Raw genomic sequence first — 14,869 nt, 5'->3', positions numbered from 1 at the left:
AAAGCTGTAGTTTGGGTTGTTTTTCTTTAAATCTGTATCTCTCCTACTGTGTGTACTCTCCCTCTTTCTCCAAATAAAATAAAACAACATAAAAACAATCTTTAGCATCTTTAGTTGATAAAAGCTGGTGCAATGAATATGTTTTCAAACCCATGTCTGGAGAACATGCAGACTACGGAAAGTAACGTTATTTGCAATGGGATATGTGTGTACTTTGTACAGAGTTGTCCTTTCTAATACCTTGAGGATGGCATTTTTAATTTTGCTGTGTTTGAGTCCCATATTCAGTTTTAATGCTGCAAAAGGCATAGTTGCTGAGAAACAAATGAATGTGTCAGTCATATCTTTCAAAGGCCAAACTCCTTGTCTCTTGCACTTGTGGAGAAGACGTAACTATTTCAGCACTAACCATTAGGGGCTATAAGTATTTCTCTGTGTAACACTGCTCTCCACACGCACCCATCTTGGCTTTATCGTTTGATTCATCTACCTATCTGTGCTCTGTACCTCTTGGAATAAGTTAATAACAAAGTTAAAGAAAGAAAAAACTGTAACATTTAGACAACGTTAAAATATTTCTTTTTTCAACAGTGTTTTGGAAGCATTTAGTTCCAAAATAAAGGTGAATACTTCAAATTGATAGGGTGCTAAATTTTTTCAAGATATTTCTGTTACATACAGCCTTTTGCAGCTTATGTATCACTTACAAAAACATTTGTTTTTGTGTGCTTCTGGTGTGTGCAATCTAGTTATATTAATTATGTTGAGAAAAAATTCAAGATAGATCCACAAAATATCCCAAAACATTATTTATTGGTTCTCTTTCTTTTTATAGACGATAAAGACTGGACTTACAATGGTTGGGAAAGTAGTTACACAGCTAACAGGGACACTGCCTTCAGGAGCAACTGAAGAAGAAATTTTAGCTCACAGCAACATTCGTCGAAGTCCTCTGGTGCCTGGAATCATCACTATTATTGATACAGAGACAGTTGCAGAAGGGCAGGTAATACAGTTTGCACAGAAACAGAACGTGCATTCGTTTTCATGAAAATCTCAGTAATGTGTATTTTATGCTTTTGAAAATGAAAAATAGATGAGATTTTTGCTAGTTAAGAAACTTTTACAGACATGTGCAGCTGTGACAAAGTCCTATTTGGGACTGAAATTAAGCCAAAATATATGTTGTCCTTAGAACATATTTATGTGACACTTTGACAAGATCAAGTGTGAAGTGTCACATTTTGTCTAACACTTGTTCATAATTGACATTGATTTATGCTAATCAGTTGAAATGTATATGTAGTCTGATTATATTTATTAATACATAATGTGGCTGGAAAATGTGATCGTCTAGAAATAAGGTGAATTGTTGAATTCCAGTTTAAAAAAGACGATGAGTGAAGTTGGATATTAAGTATAAAAGCTTATAATTTTACATAAATTTCAAAACTAAAATGTAATCGAGCATGATGCTGTTTTGTGAGGCATAAGTACTGTTTTACTAATAACATACAGTACAGTGAGTCAGGCAAAATCATTTATTGAAAAATCCATACCATTATCACACAAACTTTAAACTGGTGTGTCGTAGTGTCTTTATGATGGAGAAAGATATCCATGTCTCTTGTTTTTTCTACCAATCATTTCATTTTTAAGTGTCTGGTCCTGGAATCAGTGTATATGCAGGACTCCTACAGACTTCATTATTCTATAACTATTTTGTAAATTTTTTTTCCTAATGTTCACATTTCTTGAATTTAAAAAAGAAAAAACAATTTCTTTTTCTTGTTTTCCCCTATCTTTATGATGCTTATTGCAGGTAAATTAGTAAGGTATTAATGACAAATGAGTAGTCAAGTTATTTTCTTTTCTTACCTGATAGGAAAATAAATTGTTTTACTTGAAAACAAACAAACAAACAAATCTAACAAAAAAACAGTGTGCAGTTTGAGCTGTGTTTTTTCCTGAAAATTAGCTTAGAAGTACTTAACCAAGTGACATTACATTGAAAAGGCATTCTTCATATAACATTAGAGGCTTTTTCCTGCAAAATTAAAATAAAAGAAAAAAAAAAAGGTAGAATATGGAAAAAAGAACATATATTACTTAAGATCTTAGAGTCGGGTCTTAAAATAAGTTTGTTGACTGTTGGGGTTTGTTTTTATTTCCTGGAAAAAAAGGTCTTTTTGTTCCTCAGATACTGACAAGAAAAGAAAAGAAAAATTTTGCTTCATAAATTTCTCATGAAGCCTTATTTAATGCGGTCATTATTTCTGATGGGCATTGTCTGTGCTCTGATTCTTCTGCATAGGCCTAGGGAAAAAAAATGATATATCTTAGGTTTTTAAGTCTTGTTATGTATGATTTAGAGGTTTTATGAACTTGTCCTCTGACCTTAACAATAGTAGGGAGCTATCAAGCCTAAAGGGCACTATGGAAAAGTAGTTGTAAAAACGATAACGCTTGCCTTGTCCAAATACTACTGCTGTAATATAAATAAGCCATCACTTCTAGTAAAATAATTTTTGTCTTCAGTCTCTAGGGAAGGAGGCTCTAAGTTAGATATCCTAATTGTTTGTATGTCTTGCATTCATATTTTTGTGATCTGAATTTTTAAAATGCTATTAAATTAATAATTTATTTTCAGTGCCGAGACTTACTTTCAGAATTAGCATTATATTTTTTTTCCAGGAAAAATAAAATAATCTTTCTTTTGGATTGTTAGGTTTTCATGGTACAGAAGACTTGTTAACAGTCTTTTCTTACTGAAATGCACATCTAGCAAAAAGAAAGTTGATTAAAAATAAATACACTTTGTACATGGTCTAAATAAAGACTGTCATTCAACACTGCCCCAGTAAAGAACCTTCTAATGTAAGGGGTGTCGTGTGTGCTCACAATCCCCACTGAGTTCTTGTCCATCGCTCCAGCTGCCTTTCCATTGCCAGGTGGAAATGTAAGTTTTTGTGCACACAGCCTCATTTGAATGTGGTAGATTCTGATTTTGGCAGTTGTGTGAATGGACGTGTCCCAGGGAGCCTGGCAGGGATCCTGTGCTTGTGTGCTGGCAGAAGCAGGCAAGCCTGCAAGAAATGACATGCTAGTTTAGATAGCACGTATTGGTACTAGCTGGGTAGTCCTGGCTAGTTTTTATAGCATAACTGAGCGAAGCTTCAGTTCAGGAAAGTGTTTTAGCAAGCCTGACCTTTAAATGACACGAGTAATCTCACTGAACTAAATGTGATTGCTCATATACTTCAGTACAAACTCGTAGTTAAGCATCGTGCTGATTTGAAATCTGGATGACTGAGCTACATTTGATTCTTCCTCATTGTATTAATTTCTGAAATTATTTTGCTCTTCTCTGGCAAATTGGTTTGCTGATAGTAGTCATCCAAACTACATTATTACTGACGCTTTGGTTGAAATAGAAGAGTGAGCGAGCAGATTGACTACTGCAGAGTGCAGCCTCACCTGTGTTTTAGAGAAAGTAATTGCTGTACAGCACTGTAGAAATGCCTTGTGTAGTTTAGTCCCGGTTTTCCTGATGCTGTGTGGCAGTGATTTTTCTAAAGTTATTGGTTTATCATCCCATTTTTCAGATTCCAGGTGGGAAACAAGAGGTCTGGGTGGGTACAAAGAAACACTTTGTGGCATTCCTGCTTCCTCATGTGATAAAGATGCCTGTTTTGGGATGATATTTCATTTCTGTAGGGTGGGGATGCTGCTGGATGGCTATGCCCAGTACAAGCATCGGTCTTCCTAAACTGACTGGGAAACCACAAGAATTAGTAATGCCTACCAAGTGTTTTCTGGACTGAATTAACAGTTTGAAAGTCTTGCATCCTTTTCATCAGAGATTTGTCTAGCAACTATGTAAATATATTTGTGTGTGCATGCATGGTTTTCAGAGGTTGTCAGCCTAACTGTGAATGAGCGGAATTTCAGAAGCAGAAAGGAGTTATTTTCTTGTCATCAGCGGACTCCTAATGTAAAAAGAATAACTCACCTCCTTCAGGTCAACAAAAATTTCGATCTACCTGCACAGCCTAACTAAGAATTTGGGTGTTGGTAATGAAATAAAACAATTTCCAAGTAATAAAATACGTCTTTAAGATAGCATATAGTAAAAAAAGGAAGAGATCTATTTTAAAAAGAGACAGAAAATGGAAGAAGACAGTAAATTTAAGGCAAGAAAGCATGTTCTTTTGAAGGAGAAATAAGCACTTTTTTCAGTGGGGGAGCAGTTGTGTTGTTTGTTTTGTTTTTAAAATATAAATATATATATAAAGGCTTGCAAAGTAATGATGCATGTGCTTGCCCATTTACTTTGAGCATAGCAACACAGGTTTTAAAGATGGGAGTTTGCTGCTCTCTGCATGTGTACGAACATATAGATTTATTTGCCAGTAGGACGATTAAGGAACATGTTTTGGACATAAGCCAGAAGGACTAACTGCAGCTTTAAGTTTTCACTAATTTTTTATTGTATCTGCCATTTCAAAGATATCCAATATAAAGAATGTGAGATGGAACTCAGTGCATTTCGTGGCATGTACTGTGCTACCATTGCAGAGGTTGAAATGCTAGCTTACCACTGAAAAATATAAAATTAAAGACCAAAGAAATCTTCTAATGTCATCTTGCAGGTTTAAATCTGTGGGGAAAATATTTTTACTAAACCGTATGAACGTAGATATTGTAGTCAAGTCTCATACCCAGCAGTTGTTTATGTGATAGCTCCTATTTAAAAATTGTTGGTACTTTAAGAAAATTTGAATTATGAAGTAATTAAATAAATGCAAAGGAGTGTAGAATTATTGAAGTTGGCTGTCATGATATATTTGTAGAGGGAGTAAAAATAATTATTGAGATGCCCAAGTAACATTGTGGTAAACCAAAATATGTTAACAAGGTTGTGTGCTTGTTTAAACTTCCTTCTAATGAAGTGTTAGCAAACTTTTCAGTTAGATGTAATGACTATTTATTTGAATCTGTTAATTAGTTGAAATGGATAAAACTAAAGCTGTACAGATGTCCTCTTTTTCAGTAATTGGAATTAAATGTGTAAGACGTTAGTGGCTTGAGTTTTAAAGAAAAATTATTTTCTTTCGACCTTTGTTTCTGTATTCTTAATTAATTCATCAACTAGGCCACCCACATGTAGTCTGCAATAATGACCTTTCTCAAAAGTCGCCAGTTTTGTGACTGAATGTAAATCTGTTAAACATCTAACATTTAGTTGACAGAGAAATATGTGGTCATTTAAAAATACAAAACTTGATTCTTAGTGCTTTTGATAGAGTGATGTGATTGATGAGATATCATTGTGTTGCCCTCACAGATCGTCCAAAACACATGAAAATATTTGAGGAAATATTTTAAAAATAACTTACAAAAATAAGATAACATGTTGATCTTTTTATGTTTTAAAATGTGATTGGTGCTTTTTTCTGTTCCCTATTAACTTTTTATTGCATTAAAGAGGAATTTTCAGAAAAAAACTGCAGACTGTTGCAGTTTCAAAAGTTCATTTTCATTTGGTAAGCAGTTGATAACAATTGAACCAAATAAAGATGCTTATCGAGAGCAAGAATTTTTGTGAAACTTCAGTCTAAAGCAAAAAGAAACTAAAAGAGTAAAGCGTATTCAATAATAAAACTTTAACTACATATGTAATTCCACTGGTCATTAACACCAGTGCTTTTATTTACAAGAACAGCTTTCACAAACGCTAATTTGGTGTTCTAATGCTCATATATTTGGCATCAATTTTCTTCACTTTTTATATCTACGTGTATTACAGAAGAATTCTTTTTATATATAAATATAAAAAGAGCAACAGGATTCCCTCAGAGCATAATACTGTCTGCCTTACTTTTATTAAAGGAGATCTGTTTTTTGTCAAGAAGACATTTTTGTCTCAGATAAATGGTTCAGGCTGAGCGCAAGGCTGTTTTGAGTTTATGCTGGATTCTATTAAAAGGAGTGCAGTAGTTAATGCCACAGATTTATCACTTTTAGCCCTTTTCCACTGATGTTTGACCTTAGCTATAAGTTGGGGGAGGCTAATTGGGGGGGTCGGTATGGAGGGGGTTGTTTTTTGTGCATACGTCTTAGGAACTGAAGCGAACACTGCCCTAACTTCAGCTATTTAAATCAGTGGAGATCTTAATAAGTATACATGCAAAGATCTCTATATTATATAATAATCATATTTATAAATAATGCCAAACCTATTTGTTTTTATGATGATGGGATTGTTCTTTCTTAATTTTATTAAGAGAAGGACCTGCGTGATTAGATTTGTGTCCATTTTTATTTGTGTTACTTTCATGTTTTATTTAAAAACATGTCTCTACTGGGATAAGTGGTGTAATTTGCCTTTAAAGATTAAAATAATTGAAGTCATAATTACTAGTGGCTTCTGTTCAGCAGTATGGAAAATACAACGAATGAATCAAAATATGGCATAGGAGAAAAAAGCTTTGGCTTCAGCTATCTCTTGCCCTCAAAGCAAACGCTGTTTTCTGATAGTAAATATAATGATCCCCTAGGTGTTTTGTCTGCTTCTCTTTTAGAGTAAGATAAAGAGGACTTGATTCATCTTCGATCAGCTACAGTGTTCTGTTGAACTTTAATAGGGCTGGCTTGAGAGAGCTGCAGCGTTGCCTCATCATGTCCAGCTACAGATGGTGTTGGCTGGACAGCTTTTTTTAAAATGATGTTGCAGCTCTCTTGATAAGGTACTATTTGGGCATCAGGAAGAGGCTGAGTGCTGGTTTACAAGGCCATCTTGGTAGAAGAGCCTCAGCGTTTCTTTCTTGTCCATCGTTTTTCTTAAAACGGTGTTTCTATTTGTAATGGTAGGGAACTCTGCGAGGAAGGTACTGGAGCATCCTTATGAACCTCAGTGACTGTGCAATTATAAGAGTAATGCTAAGATTTATGAACCTTTTTCAATGAGAGACTTTGTAAGGTCTTTTAATAGTAGGGTGGTTAGAGGCCACTACCTTGGAGAAAGAAGCCTATTTGGGATGAAAAAAATTGTAGCCTTGGGATTCCTGTGGGCTTTGTATGCTCTCTGCATCGGGAAGCTGAATGAGCTGCTTCCTTCAAGCTTTTTGACAAGCACTTGCACGCATTATTAGGCAATTTGTACCACTGGTTTGACTTCCAAGAAAAATTTCCAACTCTGCTCTTTTCAGTGGTAAGAAACCATAAACTGGCCGAAAGGAACCAGTTGTACAGTGTCAGTATTGATTTAATGTGCCATTTGTTAGCCTACGGACATCGTTCTCTCTAGCACCTTTGCAGATAGTGCCTTCCACTTCAGCCTTTGCAAGAAGTGGTTTCTAAAACTTGTGAAGCCTGTGTGGCGGAGGCCTCGAATACTTTTTCATTGCTGTACAGCTCCAGTTTTCACCCTTGTCTGCACAAAATCTGTGCTATTTGATCTGTCCAAATTTATAGAAACCCTGTTGTACCGAGGCAGTTATATCCATTTAGAGCTCCAATACAGAAAATTATGTATTCCACTATAAAGCTTCTTGTGTTAATAGCATAATTTTGTCTTCCTTAAGTTCTACACTATGTTGAAAATCATACTAGGATTTTAAAGCTATGCAAGCTCTAAATTGGCGTGCAAACCGGGCTTTTGTTTTGTGGCAGGTTTGGAAGGGACGTTTCCAAAGAGGGCTCCTCCTTGGTTGATGGTGTAGTTAGGTCAACTGCTGTAATTCCTTTGATTTTGATTTCCCCCCACCCCTTTCCTTTGTAGTGTTGAAATTGTAAAAAGTGACGTATGTTTTCGCCAAGTGTCCGCTGCAAAAATGCAGGGAAAGGACATGACAAATCTCGCAGTGCGGCCTGAAGATTTAAATACGAGTTGGTGATTTTAAAAAAAAGTACGTTTCTTCTCTGTTCCACAAGGATTTATTTTTTCATTTTGATTTTAAAAAAATGAAGAACATTTTTTCAACTTCATCTTACCTTGCACAAGCAAGTGTTGTTTCTGTGTGTGTTTCATGAGCAAATATTTCCATTCTGTGGCCACAGTGGGTAGGGAGTGACAGATATCAGATGTCAAGAAAGGAGGTGGTGTGGCACCATCACAACCTGAGTTTCACATTCTCCACTATCCAAGGATTTCCAAATTTTTGAGTAATGAAGGTGCTTATGGGGTGGTGTGGGTTTGGTTTTTTTTTTTTTTTTTTTTACTTGGCTAATGCAGGAGACTAATGTATTTTAGTTTGTGTCTGAAAGCTCTGTATGAGCCAGGCTTGGTGGCAGGCAAGGATCTTCAGCATCCCCAGGCTCACAGTGGCTTTTCTTTCTTTCTTGATGGGACGTTATGCCGATAAGTTGTTCTTCCTTGTATTTCTATCACAAGCAATGGAATTGTATAACAGCCAAAATAAGGACTGCTTTGCTATAACTGAAAATCAGCTTTTACAGTGAAAAGTGAAGATTTTTAAAAACTCCTTTTAGATTAAACACAAAGGGTATTCTTCCAGGAAGATAATTTTAAGCAGTGATCGGGGGGGGGACCCAAAACATTTCAAAGCATGGAATCAGCATAGCATAGCATACAAATAATAGATTGGGCTTTATTGTATTCTCAGATTGGTATGTCTGAGGTGTTTCACAATTTGTAATGTGAAATTTTTGCTTTGTGTCGTATTTCCAGAGGAGAAATATTTAAAGGTTGTCTTACCATCCAGAGTGTTTCTTGTCTGTTGAATAGGGGTTTTATGTTGCAGGGATGGTAACAGTGGTGCATTTATCATTAGTTGTTTGTTTTGTTTGGTTTTTTGGTTTTGTTGTTGGTTGTTTTTTTTTTTTTTTAAAAAAGCCATGCTGAATTAATCTAGTTTGCAGTCTGTAGAAGATGATGCATGTGAAATATGCTATATAACTGGTTTTAGCAATGATTTAGATACTGTTGATACCTACACATTTCTAGATTAAATATTTTTGTTTCACAGAGTAGATTTTAAAAAACCTTCTAATTCTTTTGTAAAGCTAGTTTATGGTGTTACTTTATCATTATTGTGTATCTTTAATTAGAGCGAAATGTTTAACATAAGACCAAGTTACCTAAAAGTGGAAGCTGTGAAAAGATGTATAGGAGTTATTTAGTGCAGTTTATATAGTCTGAGAAAAGAACACTGTTTCTTTGAAAAGCTCTTAGGAAGATCTCCAGACCCTTTGGTTAGTGGTTCTGGAATAAGCACGAAATGCTGACAACGGAAAGCAAAACCATAATTGTGCTTATGTGACAGTGCCAAGTAATTTGAACATTTAAAGTAAGTCAGGCGCAGGCCTCTTCATCCATATTACGTGACTTCTTTAAACATTTAAAGATGATTTCTCTTTTTGAAGCATAAAAATATCTTCAAATTATTCTGATATGTTAGGAATAGGAAGTATTAAAAACCTTTCAGATTATCTTGGAAGCAGCGGACAAATTATTCTGAACTTGAAATGGGAAATTTTGCACTATCTTATTAAGAAGGTGGTTTTTGCTTACCACAGAAACCCTTTTATTAAGTCCTTTTCTGACAGATCTTTCTCATTGTTTTACTTAATTTAGTCTTTTAACGTGATGCAACCAAGGAGTAAAATACTTTTACAGCTTTTGCACATGTTTTATCCATACATCTTTTGGTTCTCTTCTATAAATCAAAGAATATCTTTTCATTTTCATACAATTAGACCTTGGTAATACTGTGTGTCCTTTTGTAGGTCCTTTTGTATGTCTTCACAATCAGCTTTAGTTTTGACTGGCCGAAGTAGTTTTATCAACTTCAAATAGGCTTTTGTTTAAAAAAACCAAAAGCTCATCCTTTGACCCTTTCTCCAGAAGATGTTGCGCAACACAGATCTCGGTCCAGATATTTCCCTTTCTGCTTAATTTCCCTCTGTTGTGAAAACTCTCTCCTACCTTTTAGTGGCTTTTTTGTTCATAGGAAGGTATTTTACGACAGCATGATTTTTTTCTTTAAGGGGTTTTGATTAACAGCCTTTTTAATACTGTTATTTAACATCCATTGAAGCAGTTTCAAGATGGAGAAGATTCTTATTAGCTGCATATTTTGTAGTGCAGCTGCTTCTCATACACACTCCCAGTCCTTAGCATTTCTTGCGCCATTTGGAAATCCAGATACCTCAAGTCTGTCACCACTTATTAGCAGCATGCAAGCGTAGTGTTCCTACTTACGCAACTGGTGGAAAGCAAACCCACTTTCTTTGACTGGTTTTTTGGTCCTTTTTTCCACTCGTTTGCCATGTATACTTTGAATCCTCCCAAAGAAAATGCTGATTTATGTAATGGTTAAATACTCCCTTTTCTTTTAAAAACTCTATGCTACCTCTTGTTTTTCTTTCTATTATGTGATTTTTTTTTTTGTTATTGCTTGGAGAAAATTATGTGTTGTTTACAGTTAAAGAATGGTGTATGCTCTTCAGTGTAATTACACTGATCCTCCTTACATTAGTCCCACTGCACGCTGCTGCTGAGTCTGGTGGAATGAGAGGTCCTGTCCACAGGAGAGCTGAATGAGGAGGAGAGCTCCTGTCACAAATTTATGAGTAACAGGCCCTCTTGATTATAGACGTACAGAGAGATCACAACCCTTGCTTCAGCCAACAGCAGTGGAAACCTTCATGTAGCTTCCTGGTGCGCTGCATGCAGACCTCTTTTCTAATAAGTTTCTATGCAGCCATTAATACTTTATGTAGCAAAACAGTGGTATTTTCCCCATTTTGCCTTTTTTGAATAGGATAAATAAATAGGGAATCCTGGTATAAAGTGCATAATCCTTTCTAGTTAATAGCAGGTTTTTGAGCATGTCTCGTATCTCTTTATCTGAAAAAATCACAGAAGGTTGTTTGTGTTTAGTTCATGTGCAGTTTTATTTCTAATTCATACCACTGTGTATATCTTATAAAACAATTCCTGTATCAGTAAGTTGGTGTTTTCTTTTAGGTGTGTTTTATTTTCTAACCTTACTTTGTCTCTATTAACATTATGCAGGTACTTGTCAGTGAGGACTCTGATAGTGATGGTATTGTGGCCCACTTCCCTGCGCATGAAAAGCCTATTTGCTGCATGGCTTTTAACCCTAGTGGTAAGTTATTTTACTGTGTTAATGTGATAGTTGTAAACAAGATGAAGACAGTAAAATACCGTAGGTATGTGTTCCATTGCTTTGGAGGAATTGCAGATACCATTGTGAAACATGCAAGTATCTACTCACTGCTACTAGGATTTTACCTGCTTTGTTGAGTGTTGAATGTGTCATACACTGGTTAATTTGTCTTTTCTGGAAATTTCAAACTTAAGCAACTGTTATACTACGGTATATGTGAGAAGATCCAGTCTACTGCTTCGAATGTAGCAGAAGTACTAAGGAATTCTTTTCTGTTGGGTATCCTGCCAGCCAGGTATCTAGATGTTCTGATATGCAGGTATCCAGAGGATCAGCTCATGTATTAAACTGTACTCCTTCATAAATATGAAAATAAAATGAGTCATTTCACTGGCACTGTTTTTTAGAGTATCTTACACTGCCATTATGTGTTTTGTTGATGAAGAGTTTGCAATTCTAGCCTCTCTCCTGAGTTAAATCAACGGTAATCTGAAAATACTTGTAAGAAACTCCTGAAAAGTACCTATTCCTCTCCTTCCTCTTTATAAATGAACAATGACTGTGGACAGCGGATAACCACAAATTTGTCGATTAATAAGTCTTATTAATTTGATAATTAACATGTTTACTACTTCATCTGTGGACAGCAAAAAAAAAAAAAAAAAGTTTTGGTTGATTGCAGTAGTAGTCAGTGAAATGGCCAGTGAATCAACAGCTTCCACTTGCCTCAATTAACGGTTTCTAAAATGTAGCAAATGCCATGAAGATCTTGAGGATGAAGTAACATTTCAAAGAATAAAACTAAATGTCTGTCACTTATGTTTTCACTTTTACTGACCAGTTGGTCTTATTCTGACATCCCATCTGTTATGTCAGAACTCTTTAGTAGTGGTGTGCGGTTCACAGCATTTTCACTGTGAGTTTTTGACATTAAAAACTGTATTCTCATCTGGCTGAATTTTCTTCTGATACTTAAGAGAATTTTTTGTGGAACTCTGCGCATTTAACTGAGAATCGACTATGCCAATTCCAGAACAGTAATATTTTTGCTTTGTACTCTGGTAGAAAGATAATACCTAGAGTTGAGCAATTCTAATTAAGTGAAATAAATACAGATGCTTAAATTAGAATGCTTTATAAATATTAATGAAATGCATCCTTAAGACAATTTTTATAAATGCATAAATTTAAGGGAAACAGAATGTTTATGCAAAAACTAATTAACTTATTATTTTTTAAATTGAAGGATATATTTGCGTATTATTGGATTACTTGTGGTATAATCAAGTTCTTTTGGTTTGCTCAGGTACTAAAATTACAATCCTTTGTATATGATACAGCAGACTGTTACCTTAGATCTAACGGTGCAATAAGATACTTAATGGCAAAATGCTTTTACTAATCGGTGTTATTTTTGACTCATTGCAAATTATGTGTTTTATGAGATATTTGCAGGAGGGATGATTCACAGCAAGGTATTGAATCGTACTGCATGTTCCGAGTACTGCAATATCAGAACGGTTGAAAATTATTACCTCAGCTGCCTACAGTATGAAAGAAGCACTTAACACAGGATTCTGTATTCTTTATTTAACATCAAGGCAGAATTTTGTTTGAAGCCAGTGTTGCAAGTAAAATCATCTTAATCCATTATATAGTGGTTTATTGCGAATCAAGCTGATCTCATTACAAAGTAGAACAAAACAAGAGGTGGCTTTTGATACTGTCTTCATCTGTTGGCTGATTGTAGTGAAAAACCACTTTTACTCATAATTTCAAGCAGTGTCAGCGATGCTGCACTAGAACATAGCAACTGCAAACTTTTGCTGTAAAGGCAAATAGGGAACACTGATCTGTTTCAGTGAACTATTTTATTCTCTATGGCTGATTAAATAGCTTAATTTCATCATGTCTCATCCCAAGGGCCCGTGAGCTCCACAGGTACTCAGGTCTGTAAAAACTTACAGGATTGTGGTTGAAAAAAATCTAAAAACAAAGCCACCCCTGAAAGTCAATGGATATGGAAGATGGATATATATATATATGATTTTTGTGTACTAAACCAGTAGAACAGTGCCACAGCCACTTTAAGCTGTATTTTAAAGGTATCAGTTGCCAGTAAGATACATTTTTTGGGCTTCTGCTCTTTATGTTTTCATACTGAACAAGGAGCTTGCTAGGGTTAAGTTAATCGTGATAAAATAACGGTAGAGAATTTATGGGTATTGTTGTGAGAATAGCTCCTCGTAATACGTTGTTTCACAGTAGGATTATCAGAAAGCAATCCAATGGGAAGGAAAGAGACTCACTAATGTCAGTAAATGGTTTTCCCTAATCTTTCTTTCTGAAACCAAGAAGAAATCCTTTACTGCATTTACAGTGTCCAAGTTATGTTAAGTTATTACTTTCCTGATTGAAAGTCTGTTGCAAACAATGGCAGGACTCGTGCTGATAGGGTCTGTGTCTTTTTTTGTTGGCTTGTTTGTTTGTTTGTTTTTTGTTTTGCTTTGGTTTTGAGGCTTTGGGGCTTGTTTTTTCCTCCCAGCAAGGTAAATAATCTATGTGGAGTTCTGAGCTGGGTTCGTTGGCAAGGAGAGCTTGCTGTACACGCAGCCTTTTACATTAGCTGTGTTACAAGGCAAAATCATGAAAGAACGAGCAGGGTTGTCTGCGTAGCATTTCACTGTGCTGTGTAGACATTTCTGTGTTGACTTTTGGTGACATTGGATCTACCTTTTGTTTAAATTAAAGGCAAATCTATTGAATTTTTTTTTTCTTTCTTGTTTTCGAGGTATTCAAAGAAAAGAAACTTGGCATGCAGTTAGCTTTTTTTTTTTGGTGTTAGATCTATGGCTACTATGAAAATCTGGTTGAATAATAAAATAACAAACTTGAAATATCATTTTTGAGCATACTTAGGGGGCACCATAGTTTTTTGGTTTTTTTTAATGCTGCCTAGCATGTCCCTATATACCTCTTCCAGACCCTTATGTTAATAAAAGCTTGCTTCTGAGTCAGTTGATTTTAGGGAGACTGTAAAAGTCTCAGTCTAAGACATATAGCAAATCATGTTTAACATTAGAAAGAAGAAAAAAACCCAAAACCATGAAGGAGAAAAACTGCAGTTTCTGGTAGTTTAGGTTTGCTCTGTGTTTTTTTGCCTGTGTACATTAAATTTTAGTTTTCAAAAAAAGTTGTGATGGTTTACTATGGGGAGTGGGTTACTGGGGTTTTTTGGGGGGGTGCAATGGGGGGTGGAGCAGAGGGAAGCGGGGGCAGAGTTTGTACTGCAGCTGAAAATTTGTGGCCAGGCATCTCATCCACAAAATCCCTTAGTCCTATGGAATTTCTAAAAGCTGGGTCCTTGTGTATATTGTTACTGCCTCTCCCCTTAACATTTTTCATTTTAATAGGTAAGATATGTAGTAGTTCAATAAAAGTGAAAAAGGACTGGTGGTTCTTTGCCATTTGTTGCTGATTGACTCTTTGGGAAACAGACATGAAATGCTAACTGAGTCCTTATTCTAGTGGTAAAAATAAAAATTATGATGTGAGCCTCCTTAATCCGTTCTCTTAGCCAGTTGTGTTGTCAGCTTTGGTGACGGTGTTTCTTCTGGCTGGTGGGCACACTTCCTGTATAACGTTCTTGTTCTGGTTTTGGAAGTGTGCTTAGTCAAGTTTTAAGTTCAGGTGACTTGGCAGTGTTACTTGTT

At 35.5% G+C, this 14,869-nt stretch overlaps 1 protein-coding gene across 12 annotated transcripts in view; it reads left to right on the top strand.

The window, feature by feature from the left end:
• Positions 1 to 14,869, top strand: part of BCAS3 (BCAS3 microtubule associated cell migration factor) — a 375,729-nt gene that overhangs the window by 78,061 nt on the left and 282,799 nt on the right. For all 12 annotated transcript variants that reach the window (XM_030028653.2, XM_030028652.2, XM_030028661.2 and 9 more), the window contains exons 12-13: positions 836 to 1,006; positions 11,042 to 11,135. In XM_030028653.2, coding sequence (XP_029884513.1) covers positions 836 to 1,006; positions 11,042 to 11,135 — 265 coding nt within the window. The remainder of the gene's footprint in view (positions 1 to 835; positions 1,007 to 11,041; positions 11,136 to 14,869) is intronic.

This window comes from Aquila chrysaetos, chromosome 10, assembly GCF_900496995.4.
Source record: "Aquila chrysaetos chrysaetos chromosome 10, bAquChr1.4, whole genome shotgun sequence".
Lineage (NCBI taxonomy): Eukaryota > Metazoa > Chordata > Aves > Accipitriformes > Accipitridae > Aquila > Aquila chrysaetos.
This window is presented reverse-complemented; position numbering and strand designations above follow the sequence as displayed.